We start from the raw sequence: 20570 nt of genomic DNA, 5'->3' as shown, positions 1-20570 counted from the left end.
ATATGGTCAGGTTATAAATGCCATGTTTGGTTTATAACATTGAGAAGTACATTTTATTCCTACAGTTGCTAATTTAAATCATTTAAAAATAAATATGATTCTACCTGCAAATAATTGAATTACAGAGTGCTCGTTTTAAGGAAGCCAGCATTTTCCTCCCCGCAGGAGGTGGGGCTCTGACCGTCTCAAACAGCGTTGCAGTCAAACAGTTATTTTGCCTTTCTGGGATGCGAGTCCCCCCTAGAGATAGCAAGTGCGAGGGTTAGCGGACGTGGGAGCCCTTGCCCCTCCTCGGGCTTCATGGCAGTCCGTGTCTACTTGGTGGTGGAGAACAGACGCCTGGAAGGGTGGCTGAGTGTGGTGGTCACAGAGGGCCAGAGCCCAGGCAGACCTGCTTGGCTACAGTCCTCCTGGCGGCCTCCTGCAGCCCTGGATGCCCAGCACGGGCACTGAGGCCCGTATCTGGGCAGCTGGCGAGGGCCCCCGGTGGTCCTCGTTCAGGCCTTGGGAACCAGGCGGGATGTGCCACTTCCGCTGGCCAAGGTGGCTCCTGCTCTTGCACGGGAACTCCTCCCTTGCCATGGCCTCCTGGAGTACCTCGTCCAGGTCCCCGGAGTCCCCACAAACAAGCCTCCACGTGTGGTCTGGGAGGTGCCGAAGCCAGCGCCCATGGTGGCGGGTGACACGCCATCGTGACAGGGGGAGGGGGGGGCTTCGCTGGAGGGGTTGGCAGTTGGTAGGTCGTTCGTTGGTGGAGGGGCGGCGGTGCCTTCCGGGTGGCAGCACGGCAGTGGCCTGGCTGCCCTTGTCCCTCTCATTGTCCCCACCACAGCCGGAAGGATGGCGGCACTTGGGTGACAGGGGGGGCCCGAGTCGGGGCCCGGGACGCCGCACCCGGGCCCTCGCAGCGCCCTTCTGCCAGCTCCCCTTTGCTCTGTGCGCGGCCTCCGGCGGTGGGCTGCGGGGCGCAGACCCCGGCCCTCCCTGGGTGGCTGGCGCCCCTCCCTCTGGGCCTGACTTCTCTCTGAGGCTTGAGGACCTGCGGAGAAGCAGCTCTGGCCCCGGCGGTGGGGTGGGGGAGGATGAACAGAGGCAGGTGTGCAGCCCGGGGCCTGGTGTGCCCGGCATTGGAGCGGCTGTCCTCATCTGGGCACCCAGAGCCCTCGGGGGCCCAGCGCCCAGCCCGGAGCACCTGGCAAGTTTCACTTTAGTCAGCCTTGTCAGCCTCAGGCCCTCTTTGATAAACATAAATACCCTGTGTCTTTTAATGTTTGAAACTTCAGAATAGCTGACATCATTTCTCAAAGCAGATTCCAGCGAGGGTGTCTGCATGTCAGGCTGGCGGCCTCCCGTCCCCCAGCTAGAGCCGGCCGCCCGCCTGGCCCAAAACGTCCCAGGGCCCGGGCGGCACAGAGAGGGGCTGTGAGCCGCCGGGGAGCCCAGCGAGAGGAGGGGCGCAGAGAGGTCCGCGGGCCGGGGGCTGGTGTGGCCTTGCTTCCCTGCCTGCCTGGGCGCACGACTCTCGGGTCCGCAGGACGGCCTGCTGCCCCGAGACCAGGGACCAGCGCCAGACGTGTGCATTTGAACGTTTTCCTCTTTGGTGGTAGGGATTGTAAAGTTGAAAACCCAACCCTTGAGAAAGGCATTTTGCCAGCGTGTGACAAGATCTCACTGGGAGAACCTGCCGGCAGGCTCTGCTCGGCCGCCAGTGGTCCGCTTGGACTGTCAGGACACGGCCTCCCGGAGCGGCCTGGGCCCAGAGAGGGCCGGCGCACAGCCCTGGCTTCTTTCCGCGTGGGGAGAAGTGGCTCTAGAGGCGGGCAGGGCCGGCCACGCGGCAGGACTCCCCACCCGGTTCTGGGGCCCTTGGTCCCCTGCCCCGCGCTCCGCCCGAGCTCGACCGGTGGCCTGTGTTTCCTGGGTGTGCTGCCGCTCCCGGGCGGCCCGGGGCCTGGAAGGAGAGCTCAGCTTACAGCCTCAGCCCGTCAGGCAGGGCGGTGGCTGCCAAGTGGTTTCTTGAAAAGAATTCCTCCTCCCCTGATGAATTTCTGGCACGCAGAGCCGGGGAGCTCTTGCGTCAGTAAATCGTCATAAACCCCGCGTTGTCTGGATCCGACAGAAACAGCAAGCCCAGCGCCACCGCTCCTGGCTCTCAGCCAGCTCAGGCCACTGTCGGAGCTGCAGGAGGGGCAGCTGGAGGAGAGGGGGCAGCTGGAGGAGAGAGGAGCCAGCACCTCCGCGCTCGCGGCGAGGCCCTTTCTCCGCGGGCACCAGGCCCCGCAAACGCACGTTCTGTTGTCGAGGCGTGTGCTGGGCACAGATGTGATTTATGTACCGGAACGTTTGCGTTTCTTCGCCCCGTTCTTCTCTCTTATTGATACGATGGCTTCATCGTCAGGAATATTTACCTCCCTCCAGTGGGTCGTCTGTGTGTGAGGTTTCAGAGCGTCATTTCAGCCTCTCTGGAACCCCCACCCTTCGGGTCCTAAGGCTTCCCGTAGCGTTCTGTAAAACTCCTTCTGTGGCTTTTTCATGGGCCCTAGAGATCTTCCGAGAGTCCCCGGGCTGAATTCATCCTGATATTCTTTCTGTGGAACCCTTTTCAGCTGGGGCGCCCCGGCAGTGCTCCTGTGTCATCAGAAGGGGCCGGAAACAAAGGAAATGCTGTCCCCAGTCCCCGGTTTACTAGCTAGCAGGCTCGGGTCTGTGTCACGGCTCCTCCACGGTTACTAGAAGAACTTGGGCCTCCAGTTTTTTCACGGGTGATTCAGGCAGTTGGCAGATAGTAATTGAGCCCTGCTACAGGTGGGCGATGCAAAAATCGTGGCCTCCAGGAGGTCTTCAGGGAGCCTGCATCCCTAGTGGGCACGTGAGAGGATGTCCTGGGAAGGCGGCAGCCGCTGAGGGGTGTGCAGTGAGGGGTCCGGTGGACGGGCCTGGGGTGGGCCTGCATTCACCTTCAGGAGAAGAAGTGACGGGCCATCTGGGCCCCTGGGTGGTGGGCATGCGGGTGAAGCAGTAAGAAGGCAGTGCTAGCCACCCAGGTGGCCTGTGGGATGCTTGCTAGCAGACGCAGGAGGTGTGGGCAGGGTGTGGCCTCTGCCCTTGAACTTGGGCCGCGGGTTTCTAGGCGCCCGCAGGGCACAGAGTGCACCCTGGGGAGTTGTGTCCAGGCCCCGTATCCTGATTCCCGTCCTGTGAGCCAGGCACAGTTCCCTGCAGGACACCCTTAGGTAGAACAGCAGCCCCGAGGTCAAGTCCACAGCAGCCCAGAAGCCGAGCCCATCTTGATCTCAGGGCCTTCAGTTTCCGCTTGTTTTCTGCCTGTGCACGCAAGCTGGGGTAAGGACCGTGCTTTTAAGGAGGGTCTGTAAGTGAAAAACAAAGACGAGGTGTCCATAACACTGACTTGTGGAACGCTGATAAGAGACTGTTCCAGGTGGGCAGAGGAGTCGAGTTTTGCTGCCTGGGTACCACGCCCCACAGAGCAGCCGGGGAGCAGGGGTCCGGAACCCCGTGTGCCTTCCGCTGCAGGAGGAGAAGGCCACACTTCTCTGCTGTGTCCTCCGGCCCTTCGCGAAGGAGGAGATGCTTCTGAGCCTCATTTATGCATCAGCTCACCTAAGTGGGATGGCTGCTGCCTCTGGCGCTGCCCATGGGCCGTGTGCTCGGGGACCCTGGCGGGCTGGCGTGGGCTTCCCTGGGGCCCCGCGCATCAGAGGCTGGGAAGCATTTGCTCAGGAAGGCCGTTAGTTCATCGCTGGAGTTAAGCGTGGCGACCTCCCGAGACAGGTGCAGGCTGCTAGGAACCAGTGGTTGAGTGAGGTGGTCGCCCTTGTTCTCTGTGTCTTGTGTGTGCCTCTGGGTTTGTGTCGTGTGTCTCTTTAGGAACACAGCCGGGAGTGTCTTCCTTGTGGTCGGGGTTGGTGTGCGGGCTGCTCACCTGCCCCAGGCGGCCGTTGGGCGTGCCCACCGGCGTTGTGGATGCAGTGCTCTGGCTGCAGGCTGCTGGCTTCGGGGAGGCCCAGTGGAAAGGCCCAGGAGCTCCTGAGAAAATCACAGAGGTCAAAAAAAATACTGCATCCGTTTCCTTTCCCCAACCGCTTGCTTTGTTCATTCGTTACGTCCTGAAGATATTTCACGTCAGTTAATAAAATGGTCCCTTATTCTCTTCTGATGCTTGGGTATTATTTCAGTCTTTTTATGTATAGACTGTATACATACATAAATCATGTATACCAATTTCTTTGTTCACTATGGTTTTTTAATTGCTGTGAAAGATAAATAACATAAAATTGACCGTTTGAACCATTTTGAAGTGTACAGTTCCACGACGTGAGATGCCTTCACAGTGTTGTGTGATCATGACCACCATCTGTTTCCAGAACTTTTTCCTCGTCCCAAACAGGAACTCCTTCCCCATAAACAGGGACTGTCCATTCCTTTCTCCTCTTCGGCCCTAATAACCTCTGGTCTACTTTCCGTCTCTAAGAATGTGTCTGTTCTGGGGATCCCATACAGGTGGAATCATACATTATTTACCCTTTCGTGTCTGGCTTATTTCACTTGGTATAGTATTCTCAGGGTTCCTCCATGTTGTACCATACGTGGGAATTTCATGCCTTTTTTAAGGCTGAATAATATTCCATGGTGTGTATCGATAACATTTTGTTTATCCCTTCATCCATTGATGGACACTTGGGTTGTTTCCACCTTTGGGCTGTTGTGAATAATGCTGCTGTGAACATTGATGTGCACCTGTCTGTCAGACTCTCGGCTTCTGCATCTTTTGGGTAGATACCTAGGAAGAGAACTGCTGGGTCCTATGGGAATTCTGTTTAACTTTTGAAACACCGCTGAACTGTTTTCCAAACAGTGACTGTATCATTTTACGTTCTCTCCAGCGGTCCCAGAGGGTTCCAGTTTCTCCGTATTGCCCCCACATTTGTTATTTTCCTCCTTGGTTGGTTTGTTGGTTTGTTGATAATAACCGTTCTAGTAACGTGAAGCGGTATCTGACCGTGATTTTAATTTGCACTTCCTTGACGTCTGATGAATTGAGCACCCTTTCCTGTGCTGGTTGGCCATGTGTATCTCTCCTTTGGAGAAATGTTTATTCAAGTCCCTTGTTCCTTTTTGAATTGAGTGGTTTGTTATTTTGTTGTTGAGTTGGAGTTTTCCATATATTCTGGATTTATGTTTCGCATATATTTCCTCCCACCCTGTGGGCCGTGTCTTCACTCTAGAGTGAGTGTCCTTTGATGCACAAAAGTTTTTAATTCTGATGAAGAAGGCCAACTTATCTGTCTTTTTCTTTTCTTGCCCACGTCCTTTTCCTGTCATGTCCAGGCTCCCACTGCCAATCTAATGTCATGAAGATGTCCCTGTTTTCTTCTAAGAGTTTTATGGTTTTAGTTCTTATATTTAGGCCCTTGATCTGTTTGGAGTTCATTTTTGCATATGGTGTGAGGTAGGGCTCCAGCTGCATTCTGTGTCTTTTGGCTATCCAGTTGTTTCAGCACTGTTGGTTGAAGAGGACGTGCGTGGCTTGTTTGAAGTTTTTCTTTGGAAGCATCCTGAGCTACAGTCCCAGGTCAGTATAGATCTTGCTTTTCTTAAACGGGGGCGTTGTATCCACATTTACAATTTCTCCTTCTCCGGCTCCAATCCCTGCCACTGTGTGTCCCTGAGTCCACACCTTATCCGCACCTCCCACCCCCCTTATGTTTTGCCCACCTCTCCAGGGATGGAGTGTTTGAGAACGGCTGACACAGCTTTATATAGAAGACAGAAGAGGCGGAGCTCAGCTTAGGCTCGCTGCCGCTGCCACCTGTTACCCATTGCCTCACAGACTCGAGGCCCTGCAGCCACCTTCTCAGTTTGCGCATGTGGAGTCTGATGGGTATCTGCCCCGGGACCCAGGGCTTGTGGCCGGTACACGACGGCAGGCGGGCTGCTGGGCGGGGAAGCTGCGGGGTACGCACACAGACCCCCTGGCCTTGCCCAGTGCCTGCCAGGGCAAGCACACGACAGCAACGGCCTTCACGGGGAGCTTTGTTTATACAGGATTGATTTATTTTATTTAAATGAGTTTCAGTATTGCTGTTCTTATGTTTAATTGAAACTATTTAAAGACCCAAGTTGTTCTGTCCTCTTGGCTTTCATTTTCCTTCTTCTGCTAACCTTTACGTTTCTGAGAATGTGCAGAGCGGATCTCTCTCTCTTCACGGTGGTGATTTGTAGCAGGATTGGTTTTCTTGTCAGGTGCCTCGGGGCTGTGTTTCTTTCCGCTAATTGTGGTTAAATTTTGGACTTTGCATGTCCTATTTGGGTTTGAAACTCTTTGAAAATATTCCTCAGATACCAAAAGTTTCCTGTTGTTATACTACGGCTATTTCTTTTCCTTTTTCTTTTTTTTAACCTCCCATCTAATTTCTCACTTCCAATTGTGTTAATCCTTAGCCCTTAAAAAGGTACATCAGCCTTTGTCAGTGCTTAATAAATGCACACCATTGTGTATGTATCCCCAGTCACATAGATACTTTTGTAGCTTAGATTATAGGGGAAGCTACAGCAAATTTATTTTGTTCTGAAATTGTCACTGTTTCTTATAAGAGAAACATTTTAAGAGCAATGCATGTTCTTGCCTTTTTTTTGTTGTTTTAAACAGAGTTTTATGACACTTCTGCCTGCCTGGGAGGCGGGTGTTTCTTCCTGCACAGGCCCTGTGGGTGTGTGACCTGGCTGTCCCCGAGCACGTCCCTCTCCGGCACTGGGCCCGAGCTGTTGCCCTTCAGATGCTTTCCGCGCTCCTGCCAGATCTGCCTTCCCCTCCAGTCCCGCCTGGGGAGGAGACAGAGAGAGAGGTGTGGACGCAGGCCTTCCTCCCCCGTTTCTGCACGATGTGCTGCATTGTCAGGCTGCACATGCTTGAAGTTGGGAACTGAGCTTTGTGCCTCTGTGAGCTTACCTCGCACCCAGCAGAGGTCCTTCTACAGAGCAGCCTCTCAAAGGATCGTCCAGATTTATCATACTGTTTTTGTTTTCCTGAAAGCAGTTTATTTAATAAACGGGAGGAGTGGTCCCCAAGTCCCTTGGGGTGGCCTGTAAGAGTTCTGAGATGTGGCTTTCCTTCTCACTGTGCTGATGTGTCTGCCGGTCTGGGGGAGCAACGGCGGTGATAGTGCGGGTGCCCCAGCCGGCAACAGGCCTGATGCCACACCGCACAGCCCTGGGCTTCCTCCCCGCCAGGCATTGCACGGAAAAGCCAGTTTCAGTTAGGAATGTTCTTGATGAGGCAGGACGATTGTTACTTCTGTGCGGTGTCTACGTCTCTACCCTGGAGGTGCAGTCTTTTGAATATTCTGAGTGAAGAAGGGGACATGCACATAAAGCACTTCTGCAGGCGGAAGTACCATGATCGGCTCAGCGAGCCAGTTGCCGGCTGAACTCACCACTTTTTTCAAGGGACACCATTCTTACCGGAAAGAACGACTTACAGATAAACTGTGGTTTTTCAGACCTGAGTACCTGCCAGATATTTCCTTTAGAAGGAAGTTAGGCTGTCACTTTAAGGAAGACAACTGCCAATGATGACATTTCAGCTTGCAAGTGGAAATGGGCGTTCTGGAGCACGTGCGTTCCCCACTTGGTGTCTGCTGACCCGTGTCACCCTGGGAAGCCCTCACAGAGGCAGTTCTTTCCCAGGATGAGTCCCGACGTCGCAGACACGGTGCGGGTCTGTGGTGTGGTCAAGGGCACGGCCAAGGGCACGGAGCTCCCCCAGGACAGCGTCCCACCTGCGGTGGCCATGCTGCCCCGGCCTGGCTTCCGCGTAGCATCAGGCGAGCGCGCCCACAGCTGTCCCGGAGCCGCAGAGGTGCTCCCCCTATTCCAGCTGCGTCTCTGCGAGGCGGCTTCCCGCATCGCTGCCACCCAAACACCTGTCACAACACGCGGATCTCGGAAGCAGAGGTGACAGCTCCCCTCCTGAGCGATGCCGCGGGGGTTTGCAGGCAGCACCTCCTTCCCCCAGTTGTTTTCGGTTTTGGAAAAGGCGCTTCTTTTTTCCTAAGAAGAGGGGATCTGTGTTAACATTCAGTGATGTTCATCATTATTTTAAAATGAACTAGCTAAATATTTGTAAAAACTCCCAGTTTTAACTTCTAATATGGTCAATATTGATAGGTACAACCACATAACGAAAGCTCTTTGGGGTCCTGAATAATTTTTAAGAGGGTGGAGGGGCCCTGAGACTAGAAATTGTGGGAACTGCTGTGCCAAGCCATCTGGTGTGGACAATCATATATTTTTTTAAGGCACTTAAAAGGACTTTCTACTTGGTGTTCTGATCCTAAGGCCCTGAGGAGGCCGAGGAGGTGTGCTGGGCTGTCAAGGGGAAGTGCTGACCTTAGCGGGCGCGTGTGCGCCTGTGCGGGCATGCGGGGTGGTACACAGACCTGGCAGGTCAGGGTTTTTCTGGGGCCCGCCTGGGTGGGCAGGCGGTCTCAAGGGTGACAGGAGCCCCGCGGGGGGCCCACAGACTCTGCTAAATAGCAGTTGTAGCTATTTAAAGTGATCAATTATCTATGCATGCATTATATTTATGTTACATTGAATTATAGATTATTATGGCTTATTCCATAAATAAATACTAGTTGATGAAGAATGAATTTGCTAGATTTTTTGTTCTCACTTAACATTTTGTCACTTCGCAAAAAGGCAAAACTTCAGGGAAGACAGTGGACCCATGTGGATCTCTAGAAAGCTGCTTCTGAACCCAAGCTGTCAGAATGAATATAGTCACCGTGAAGATAAATAACAACGTTCAGAGTGCCAAGCAATAAAGAAAACAAACAGGAAGAGCAGGGAGAAATCTGAGAGCACAGAAGAAAATCCATCCAATAAGAAGTCTAGGTAGAAACACTCTCAGTAAATGAACGTTTTCTCCCTTTTGTAAAAGTGAGAATTCGCAGTGTGCTCCTATAAACTTGAAGCACAGCCTCCCTGGACTTCATGGGCCCATGACAGTGTGCTGGGGGCCGGTGGTTTGTTGGTAAAGGACCCGACTGAATGTTTCTTTTCTTTTTTAAAAATTTTATTGAAGTCTAGTTGATTTACAGCGTTGTGTTAATTTCTTCTGTGCAGCAAAGTGACTCAGTTATACGTATATATATTCTTTTTAACATTCTTTTCCATTATGGTTTGCCACAGGATATTGAATATAGTTCCGTGTGCTGTACGGTAGGAGCTTGTTGTTTATCCACCTTATATATATTAGTGTGCCTGAATGTTTCTTAAGAGCACCTAATAACTTAGGATATTACTCAATATTTTCCCAAAGTTTATGTGATGTCAACCCTCTTTAAGATTGCCTCTAAACCTAGAAAAATGTTATCAAATTTCGTGAAACTGAAAGTGCCTTAAATTCTAGAACCTGCTGGAGAAAACAATGAAACAAAAATTATATGCAAATTGTACTTATGAACAGAGATGTAAAGCCCTACACAGAATATTGGAGAAAAGAATATGATGTAAAACCCTACACAGAATATTGGGGAAAAGAATATGAGAGCACGTTTTATAGTTATTCCTTAGCAAGGGTTCTGTTGCAAGAGTTTGTTACACAGGGAAAGTATAGAATTCATGGAAATATGGGAAAATGTTTTTTTAAAAATAAAAAAGATGAGATAAATAAGTACTCCAGTTTTCATAGTGAATACAAAAATAAATCCCCAAATTGGGAGGAAATAAGCAGTTTGTATAAATAGTTAAGGATTATTTGAAAGCAGAAGTAAGACTTTTTTTTTTTTTTTTTTTTTTTTGCGGTACGCGGGCCTCTCACTCTTGTGGCCTCTGCGGAGGACAGGCTCCGGACGCGCAGGCTCAGCGGCCATGGCTCACGGGCCCAGCCGCTCCGCGGCATGTGGGATCCTCCCGGACCGGGGCACGAACCCGCGTCCCCTGCATCGGCAGGCGGACTCTCAACCACTGCGCCACCAGGGAAGCCCGGCAAGCCTTTTTCATGGTGGGAAACTCTAGAGGACCTTGTCCTAACAAGAGCAGGGTCCTCAGCCATCTCTTCAATACAGTAGAGATGTCGACAGTTTCAGTAAGATGTGAAAACCAAAACAGATGAACAGAAAACCCCCAAAGACTCAGTACATTCATGGATTACAAGAAACCCACTATAATCAGTCTATTTTGTATTTGCCAATAATTAAAAGTTCGATAACAAAGTGGAGAGATTTGATTACATAAAATTCCAGATTTCTGCATAGCAAAAGGGTCTCAAAAATTACATGTCCTCATTTCCATATTTAGTCCATTTGGACCTACCCATATCATCTGTCAGGGGCTGGTGGGGTTCAGCATTCCATTCTCTGTAATTCCCTCCAAATTTATTTTTTGTATTGATTTATCACTTTCTAGCCCACTTCAGTTGTACCTTCAACATTTTTTCCACACGTATATATTTTAAATTTTAATTATGAAACATTTTACCTATTAAAGAATGAGCATCATTGAAAGGAGAAAATAGAGCCAAGAGCAGTGGGCTGACTCCCCTCTGTAAGGTAGAGGTCATTCTCAGGGCTTTTACATGTTTGCTTATCACTCCTTGGCTTTAAAAAAATGTTTATGTACGTGTTCCTCAACAATATGACTTTAGTTTTTTGAACTTGATGTAAATGGAATCATGCTGTATGCTTTACGATTTTTTTAAACAAAACTGTTTCGGTGACTGATTCATGTTTGTGCATGCAGCTGTAACTGAGTAATTTTCACTGGGGCTGAGCAATATCCATTTTCTGAGCTTTCACCACTTACTCATTTTCCTAAGGATGGCCCTGCAGCTGGCCTTGGGGTGTTGCTACCTTCAGTCATGGCGCGGTAACATCCTCCTCAGTGTTTTCTGGCACACACCTGCAGGGTCTTTTGAGGGTCCCTCCCTGGGAATGGGATGCTGGGTCACGATGCCAGTCCGTCCCCAGCGTGGCTGCACGGCGTCCTCTTTCCCTGACCCCCACCGTGGCTTCCTGCCAGATGGCTCATGAAACTGGATCTCACTGTGCTTGCCCTAGATTGCCAGCGAACTTGAGCATCTTGTTTTGGGCATTTGTAGCTTCTGATTTGAAGTCCCTATTTTTCTGTTCAGTTGTTTGTTCTCTTTGCTTATTCATCTGTGGAACTGATCTTTCTGTGTGTGTCTGTGTGTGCATGTGTATTATAACAAAGACGTGGTTACATGTGTTATGTTGCTTTTTGCAGGTGTGTCTTGTCCTTTTACTCTGTGGTCTTTCTTGATGAATACAGGCTTCTTAATTTTAATCTTATATTTATTTTATTTGCATACCATTTCTTCTTTTTCGATCTTACTCTGCCGAAAGTAACATCCTTTAGAAGTTTCTTTAGAAGTTCCTGCAGTAGTAAATTCTGTCATTTTCTGTCTGTCTGAAATGGCATTCTTTCCCCAGCACTGTGGTCTGCTATGGCAGGTGGACACTTCTGAGTGGACAGTTGTTTTTCCCAGCACTTTGAAAATATTGTCGGCCCACTAAATTCCACTGTCACTGTTTAAAGTTCCCTGCCCACATTCGTGTCTTCTTTGTAGGAATCTGCTATTTCTCTTGGTGCTTTTATGATCGTAGTCTTCTAAGCATGTTCTGCATTTTCACTAAGCGTTTTCATTTATCCGTCTTGATATTTTTTGACTTGCTGAATGTGGAGATGAGGGTCTTTGAAAAATTCTGGGGACGTTTTAGCCCTTAACTTTTTCTGTTTGTCCTTTTAACTTTTAATTTTGCTGTAATTTCAGACTTAAAGAAAAGCTGCAAGAATAGTGTAGAGAATTACTGTATACGTTTATATTTTTAAAAATAATTTTTTTCAGAATCATTTGAAAGTTAGTGGTTGAGATGACACCCTTCCCCCCACCCTCCAACTAATCTATTGCCCAGGAACAAGGGCAGCCTGTCATCAGCTGCTCAGCACAGCAGTCAACCTCAGAAAACTACCAACCATACAACAGTGTTGTCTCATCAGAGGCCTGATTCATATGTTGCCAGTTGTCCTAACAATGTCCTAGATCTCAAGAGGGTCCTACATGGCATTCAGTGACCCCTGGTTTCAGTATCCGGTGAGGATTCTTGCCTGAAGCTGTTATTGTGATGATGGTAGTCTTGGTGATTTTCTAGTTCTGTCATTCTTGTTAATGCAGTAGTTGGCTTTTTTCCTGTAAAAAAAAAAAGAACTTTCCTTTCTTATTTATTTATTTATTTTCGTTAGTTTGGACTACTGGACTATTTTATTAACTGGGTTTGTTCTCATTGTTATCCTTTGTTACCATTATCTCTTTTGGTGCCCAGATTGTCCTGGTTTGGCTGATGGGAGCCTCGCGTGCTGGCTCCCCTGTCAGACCCCCAGCACTTTTGAGCCCCTCTTACTGTCTGTGATACAGTAAGATGTTCTCATCTCTCCCCGAGCCTTCCCTGCCCCTGCCCAGGAGTCAGCTGATTCTCCAAGGAGGCCTGGTGTCCGTTTTCAGGGGCTGCTATTTAGGAAGCAAGCTCTGCGTGCTGGATGTGCTCACTGGTCCTCGGCCGCCCAGCGGACAGAGCTGGGACGTGGATGTCTGGGCACGCACGGGTACGCGCACGCGCACGCGCACGCCACACACCACCTAGCGCTCCATGAGCCCCCAGCCCTGCTTCCACTCCAGCCTCGCGAGGCCCCTCAACTACCCTTCGCCGTATCCGTCACTCCCTCCTCCCCCGACACCGGGAAGCGTAGCTCCCCGTCTGCACGGTAGATTTACTTAGTTACTCAGTCCCGAAATGCTCAGGAAGAAACTGCTCATCTGTGCCTTTGTGAGAAGGACACCCACTACCTAGAGTCCAGTACTTGTTTAGGGTGTAGAGTCCGAGTACTGTCCAAATACCACATCCCAAAGCTACGTGGCATGGTTCTTACCCGCCCCTCCCCGAGCCCAGGGTGGTTATATTGTTCATTTGCAATGTGGTTTGGTTCACGTGTTTCTGCCCGTATTTCATTTTAGAGATTTTTTTGGTTTTGTTTTTACTTCTGCGTACGTAAAACATGAAGGTGGTTCCCCAGGCCAGTGCTGTACAGGGGTCTGGCCTCAGGGGTGGCGCCCCGGGTCCCGCCCGCCCGGTGCCTGCGTCCCTCCCCTCCCCCCACCCCCCTTCCCGGGTCCACCGCCCCGCCCCACCGACACCCCTTGCCCTCCCACCTTGCCCTTCTGGACAAATGAGCAAATTAATGGCCTTTATTCTGCCTTCCTCCTTACACAAAGCGGACATCCTACAGGTAGCTCACTGGCGCTTGGCTTTTCCACCCCAGAGCGTGTCCTGGAACCCACCCCCTCCCTCCACGGAGCTCCTCCCCGGTCCCCGCCCCGTGCGTGCGTGCGTGCGTGCGTGCCCCTGGCTTCCTGGGCCTCCCTCCTGCGTCAGGCACCAAGGTGGGGGCCGGCATCGCCCCGGAGGACTGTGCTCCCCGAGGGACCTGGTGCTCATGCACTGCCCTGTCGTCCACTTGTGTGCAGAAGTGATTGCCGTCAAAAGATGAGCAGATATGCAATTTTGATAGAATTTGCCATGCCTTCCGGGGTGAAGCGGGCGCTGGGCACGTGCATCCCCAGCAGCAGCGGTGCGAGCTGCCTGTTCCCACACGGCCGAGAGCAGAGGATGGTACTTTGTGGCAATCTGATAGATAGGAGAGGGATCTCGGTGAGAGGCCTTTTCTCCATCTTTACGCCTTCGGCCTGGTTTTCTGTCAGGATTCTGGCCTTTGTTCCCACAATTTTTAAGAGTTCTTTATGCGGAAGGGGTATTAGCTTTTATCTGTAAGAGAGACCGCAAATAATTTCTCTCAGTTTGTCAGTTATTTTTTGAATTCTTTAGGGTGAATTCGTCATATTCTTTGTGCTTTTGCCCTATAAACCTCCTCCACCCCCTTCCCCCCGCCCCCCGCAGTGGTTCAAACTTATCAAGTTCCTTTTTTTTTTTTTTTTTTTTTTAACTGCATCCGGATTTTGAGTTGCAGTTAGAAGGCCTTCCTCTGTTCCCAGGCCACGTCTTCTTCTGGGGCTTGTCTGTTCCATCCTCGGCAGGTAGGTCCCTGATCTGCGTGGAGCTTGCTCTCGTGTGTGCTTCGTTCGGATCTAATTTTATCTTTTGCCGGGTGGCCAGCGTTGATCAACAGCCCCTCGTTGTGCGGTGGATGAGATGCCAGCTTGTCCTGCCCTGGAGCTCCATGAGCCCTGGGCCTCTTCCTGGACGTCCTGCTCTCTGTCTGCTGCATGTGCCAGCCCTAGGCTCAAGCCCAGGGGCTTCCTAGGACGCTCTCGCAGTCCTCGTGCATTTGGCCTGCGTGTCCTCTTCTTCCTCCTGGATCGGAAGTGTGATGGCTCGCCTCCCCTGCCCTTCAGCCCCCAGCCTCTCACACCTTTCGTCTCCTTGGCTCTCTGTGCTGCATTCCCATTTATTTCCTCAGTGCTGGTTTGCTATTCTCCCGTTCTCTCTTCAGCGCTATCTAATTGATTATTTAACTCATTCACTTTGTTTTAATTATCACAGTTTTTGTTTCTACAAGTTCCATTTAGATTGTTTGCCAATGTGCCTGGCCATGTTTTGTATTAGTAATAATAGTTAATGGTAAATAGAGACTATCAGTGATGATCTCATTTACCCCTTACACGTTTCTCCGGGGGGAGCTTCAGCTGTTACCATTGCTCTTTGGCAGATGAGAAAGAGAGGCACAGCGAGGCTGTGGGACCCCAGGGTCGTGCAGCTACTGAGTGATGGTCCTGGATGGTCACTCTCTCCACCGTGATCCTTGGATGGCCCTGTTTGTTTCCTCAAGCCTGCTGTTGAGATGACACCGTGGTCATGTTCGATTTTCCTGTAATTTTTGCACTTTGTCCCGGCCTGACTCCCACTGCCTGCGTTTGTTCCCTGCATTGTGATTTTCGATTGTGACTTTACGCCCATATAACTTCTTACGGATGTTCTTTCGGGGTTGACAGCATGCTCAGCCCAGGGAGGATGTGTGTCTGGTGCCGGGGTTAGTAGCAGCCGCGGTGGCCCCACCTGGGAGGCACTTCGGGATGCAGTTGCCATGGTGTTTGTCAGGTCTCGGGGTTGTCTGGATTCCCCCGCAACCCCTCATGAGGTGGTCTGTGATTATGGATTCCCAGGGAGTCTTCTTTCTAGATTTGCCCCCTCCCAGCCAGCATCAGGCCAGGCGTGGACACATCCCTAAAGGGGAGCTTCGGCCTCACTCCCTACTGCTCGGACCCCCAGCTTGTTCTCCTGGCCCTGGGGACCTTAAACAGTGACCCAGTGAGCTGCAGCCGAGGCGGGTGGCCTTAGGGCAGCTTCAGGACGTGCCCTCGGCTCCACACCCTTCCCTCCCTCTCCGTTCACCCCGCCGTGAGTTCCTGCCCTCAGAGGGCCTTCCTTGCTCTCCTGCCAGCTCAGCTGGATGCAGAGTTTAGAGAGCCATCTGCCGCCTGGCCAGACACAGGGGCTTCTCTCACTCCCCACTCTGTCAGCAGTGCCCTCAGCTGGCTTTCTTTCGAGGGCACTTATTTTCACAAGAAACACACCTTGTACGTGATTTCAGGCGGAGAGCCTGGAAGATCTGGGGCGCGGGATGCTGTTACGTGACATGGAGAACTGCCGGTAACTGCCGTCGTCGGCCTCCTGAGAGTTTAGGAAGAGTCCAAGCTGCTCTGGCAAAGTTCTGTTTAATGTCACACTCTGACGTGGAGAATGGGCCCGGGGTGAGCTGTGTTGGTTTAGCCCTGATCTTTATTTACATTCTCAGAGAAGAGGACGTTCCCAGGGGGTGATCATCTCTTGGGTTCTAAGCCCCTCGCTTTTCCGCTGCTAAAAATTAGTCACTGACTGCTGCAGGGACATTGACATCGGCTGGTTTTGTCAAGTACTTTTATTGCTTTCCGTTCAGAGTATAGTTAAAAGTACGAAATGAATTCAAGCAGAAGCCAGACTCCGGTGCTCAGCACATCTGTCTGCTGGTCAGAGGGAGAGGTTGGGCCTGGAGGATGGGGCAGAGCTTCTGACCTGCGGCCTCTCCACCTTCCCACGTACAGAGGTCAAGCCTGAGCAAGGGAACTTCTTACCATCAGCTTCTTTTTTAGTCCCGGCCCTCGGGCACCCCCTGCGCTGGGCCACCCACCCCCATTGGAGGGGAGAACGTGCGGGCCAGAGAGAGGAGCACGGGGGCCATCAGAGCATCCCTCCTCAAAGTTCAGAACCAGGAGGGACCGTAAAGCTTCATTCTACAGCTGAAGCCCAGAAGGAACCGGTTTGCCCAAGGCCACTGCTCGTGTCAGCCTGGGCCCGGCGCCAAGGGCGTGCCCCCCACTGAAGCCCTCTTTCCGCGTGGCCGGGCCACGTTCTGGGGGACGGAGTGGTGGACCGGCACCGATCCCTGTTGTGCGCTGCCGCGGTGGGGGTGCCCGGCGCGCTCACAGGAAATCGGCTGCACGTCCCTGGGCCGTGTTGGTAAAGCGCCATGGTCCTTGTTTAGGGGCTGTTTTCCTTTTTTATGGAGGGCGAACATGAAGTCTTTAATTTAGTTGGACACACAAAGAGAAGAATGGATTTGGCTTCCCCGCTTGGCAGTAGAGCGGTTCATTTTTCTTAACAAAACTAAGTAACAGTCCAGTGTTTGCTGTAGAGTGAGGACAGTAGGGGACATTTTTACTCCAGGATGTTAGCAACTGGCTTTGGCCTTCCTTCAGATAATTGAGGAAGAAAGGGCAAAATGTGAAGTGTGGGCTTGACCCCTCAGTGGCTGCGTTCCACACGGGGCGTGCACAGTCTGAGGAGGTGGGCCCGCAGGTCCCTCAGGGCTCTTTGCGGGAGGGACGGTGGCGTCTCTTAGCTGTGGTGACAGCGTCCTCCTTGTTGGCCCCTCGTGGACTGGAGACCAGGACAAGGGGTCACGACCCTGGCCCTGAGGTCGCTTAGGAGGGGGCGACGGCTGAGGCCCTGCGGAGCGGCCCCCAGCCCCGGGCCCCTCTGCATCGCGGGCTCGCCTGCCAGGTCCGGTGTCCAGCCCTTGTCCGCCTGGCGCCCCGCGTGGCCTCCTTTGCAGTAGCCGAGCGTCAGGCCAGCAGTGGGCACTGGCATCGTGGTGCCTTTGATGGTGATGGTTTTACCTTATTGCCGAGCTCCCTCCAATGTCGGCGGAGAATATCTGGTTTTGATTTTCGTGACTTTGGATTTTTCACTGAGACTTTTCTCGAGAGTCAGTCTTCTCTGTCTGTCTCCCCGCCACGTTAGTTTAGCGCTTGCGGGAGCCACAGCATCTCTGCTCCTCTCTGAGCTCTGGGTCCTGCAGGGAGGCCCAGAGCACCTGTGGGACCCGGCTGGCCCTGGCCCGGAGCTCCCCCAGCACATCACCCCCGGGGGCAGCTGCTGCTTCGTCATCTGTGCTGTGTTACAGTCTCAGCGGGGGACTTCTGCATGAAAATGCAGTTTAAAATACGCTTTTTAGTGTTCGTTTAAAACAAAAGCATGAAGTTCTGTGAAAGCTGAGTCTCACGTGTGACCTTGAGGGCCTGGGCTGTCCTCTCCGTCGGGCGCCCCTCTGTCCCTTTCTGTGCGGTAGCGCAGAGCCCAGCCCTGGACGCATGGGTCGGGGGCTTCCGTTCTCCCCAGGCCCGCGGTCCTCAGTGTCTTCCATTTCGAGAGTCTGTCGTTTTCAGCTTGCTGGTAACACTCAGGCTTGTCCATTTCCCGGATGTTGCCAAGCAGCCCTCGGTGTTAGGTGTCTGTGGACAGAGACAGCTGACGCCCGTGAGGATGCTTCATGCTGCTCTCTGCGTGACCCGTGACACATGCTGCCCGGCGCGCCTGTGCCAAGCGTTGCAACACGGGGCAAAGCCAGTGTGCTGATGGCTGCGGTCATCCTTACTCACGTGCCGCGGAGGCCGCACAGCGCCCTGGGGGAGGCTACCTGGCTCTGGCCTCCGGCTGCCCAGCAGCCGTCCCACTCTGGGAGATTCTGGTTTTTTCTTTGTAAAATCGAATTTACTCTTCTTGAACTGGAAGAAATATTAGGAGGCAGACAGTTCATCCCGTGCCTGTGTGGTTTTTTTTTAAACGTAGGTAAACACCGTTGACGTCTCTTGCAGAGACGATCGTGGGGTGGGTTCGCAGTGTGACCGGGCGGGCATTCCTTCTCTCTCGGTGGCTGTTTGCGTAGTGCGTGGTGGCAGATGCCAGTGACTGTCGCCTTTGCCCTGAGGTCTGCCTGGTGGCCCTGCCCAGGCTCAGCCTCCTGGAGAGAGCGGCCTGCGGGGATGAAGCCGGAGGCCAGACACCAGTAGTGCCAGAGGGCACCGCTCCCCGGGGACCTGCCCCCCAGCTCAGGCCAGCGGCTCCGTCCAGCGATCTCAGACGACGCCACGCAGGGGGCAGAGGGCCAGCCCTGCCGGTGGAGGTCAGCCCGCTCTGACCCTGGGGCTCAAGGCCTTTCCTTAGCCAGCCCCAGGCTGCCCGGGGCAGTGCCTGTCTTACAGCTAAACCGTGCCCTTGAAGTAGCTCTTCCCTAGTTACGTCCGAGGTCCCTGCCGCAGCGAGGAGAGTGAGATCTGAAATCCCTTCAGCCCCAGCGCTGGCCAGGCGGTGTGGCTTTCAGCAGGGTGCGCGGGGTTCAGCTGGGACGCGTGGGGTTCAGCTGGGACGCGCGGCCTCGGTGCCAGCCATGGTCTGGTGGCTGTGGGCCGAGTGTAAACGGCGTGCCGGCCGAGTCCGCAGTGACCCCGCGTATCATCTGCTTGTTATGTAATGTGACAGCACGGGTATGAAATAGAAACCAGATGTCGGGCGGAGCCGTGAATTCCTCGCCAGGAAGCGCGGCGGCACCGCTTGCGTTCTCTCCTCCGACCCAGGCCCGGTGCCCTGGGAGGACCGGCTCTGGAGGGGCTCCTGGGCTCTAAAGAAAGGCCCTGGCGGCAGGTACCGTACAGACGCCACGTGGTTAACTCTTTCTTGAGAAGCTCGTGGAGGGCTTCCCACGCGCAGTTTTGTGATGACGGTTCTGGGAGACCCGGCGACTCGCTCCCCGGGATCCGCTTGGAATGCTGAGACCCGTCAGGGGGTGAGCGGCCTCTACGTGCTCGGGCTCAGCTTGGGTTTGAGAGTGGAGGACGTCCGCCTCTGGCTGGGAAGGGGCTAGAGAGCCTGGTGGGGAGCAGGCTGGGGGGTGCTCTGGCAGCCGGGGGCTCTCGGAGCAGGGGGACTCAGGGGGCCAACTCTGGGTGTCTCGGGGGCAGCCCCTGCCCGGCCTGGTCCCTCCCGGACACCCAGAGGCTTTACTGACCACCTCCACCTGGCCCGCACCGTGGACACGGACCTTTGCCCTTGTGAAATATGAAAAGCAAACTCACCTGGATCAGAAGCGTAGAGCCTCCGCCGCTGGCAGGGGTGGCTGGCCCTGAATGGTGGTTTTTTACCCTTGCCTGACAACCAAAAGTATCTCTGTTATTGGTATTTTCTGAAAGTTCACCTTCCAGAGAGATCTGCAGATTTGAGAATTCTCCATGAAGACCCTCTGGAAACAAGCCTGGGGTTCTTGGCTGTGAGCTTCCCTCCTGGGTCGCTTTAAAGCCTCGTGGAAGTGTTACATTCTTATTAGGAAAATCCCTGCTGAGTGGCACTCCGGTTACCGCGTTGCACTGCGTCCAGGGAGCCGTCCCCCTGAGGCACAGAGGGGTTGTGGCTGCTTCCAGTCCTGAGTACGGACTCCCCTCTGGGTCCTCGCTTTTCCCGTCTGTAAAATGACAGCTAGTGTTTAGAGTGCTTCTGGGTGCTGGGTTGTGCTAAGTGTGTTGAAATTGCTTACACGGTCCTCAAAACACCTAGAAAATTAGGTACAGACGGTCCCCGACTTAGGATGGCTCGACTTTACGACGGTGTGAAAGTGATTCGGGCTCGGTAGAAACCGTACTTCGAATTCTGGGTTTTGCATTTCTCCTGGGCAGGGGTACGTGGTCCGACCCCCTCTCGTGATGCCGGGCGGCGCGTCTCCCCGTCGGCCCCGTGATCGCCAGGTGAGCGACCGATACACTGGCAGCTGTTCTGGGTTTCACTCTCAGGACAGTGTCCAGTAAATCACATGAGACAGTCAGCACTTCACTGGGAAACAGGCTTGGGGTTCGATGGTTTTGCCCGATTGTAGGCTGACCTAAGTGTTCTGAGCACCTCTAAGGTTTGAGGCTCAGCTGTGAGAGGGTCAGCAGGTCACGGGTATTAAGTGCGTTTTCAACTGACGATATTTTCAACGTAGGATGGGCTTATCAGGACGTAACCCCGTTGAAAGTCGAGGGAGAGCTGTGCTTTTATGACCCCCATTTCACAGATGAGGAAACTGAGGCTCAGAGAGGGTGAATGACTTGCCCCCCCGGGCCGTCTCACAGCGGGGTCCTGGCCAGGCAGGGCCTGGACGTTGTGCGGCCACTTGCATCCGGGTGGCCGAGGGGCCTCACTGGGCGCCTGCTCCTGAGCCTTCCATGC

At 53.0% G+C, this 20570-nt stretch overlaps 1 protein-coding gene and 1 long non-coding RNA gene across 7 annotated transcripts in view; one reads left to right on the top strand and one right to left on the bottom strand.

The window, feature by feature from the left end:
* The window catches only part of HDAC4 (histone deacetylase 4), a 259275-nt gene that overhangs the window by 18987 nt on the left and 219718 nt on the right, over positions 1-20570 (top strand). The window contains exon 1 of one of the 6 annotated variants that reach the window (XM_055090965.1): positions 18907-19013. The exons of 3 other annotated variants lie outside the window; for them this stretch is intronic. Coding sequence is in view for 1 of the 3 variants with exons in the window: in XM_055090979.1 (XP_054946954.1) it covers positions 19136-19155 (20 nt within the window). In the remaining 2 variants the exon portion in view is untranslated. 2 more of the 6 variants (XM_055090979.1, XM_055090967.1) reach the window with 2 other exon arrangements.
* On the bottom strand, positions 12018-18787 carry LOC114484779 (uncharacterized). Its single transcript, XR_003678078.1, has 2 exons — positions 15629-18787; positions 12018-12232 (listed from the first exon to the last, which is right to left on the bottom strand). It is a non-coding gene; the product is annotated as an uncharacterized lncRNA (long non-coding RNA).

The sequence above is a fragment of the Physeter macrocephalus genome, chromosome 2, assembly GCF_002837175.3.
Source record: "Physeter macrocephalus isolate SW-GA chromosome 2, ASM283717v5, whole genome shotgun sequence".
NCBI lineage: Eukaryota > Metazoa > Chordata > Mammalia > Artiodactyla > Physeteridae > Physeter > Physeter macrocephalus.
The sequence above is the reverse complement of the archived record's forward strand: the minus strand, read 5'-3'. Positions and strand labels throughout refer to the sequence as shown.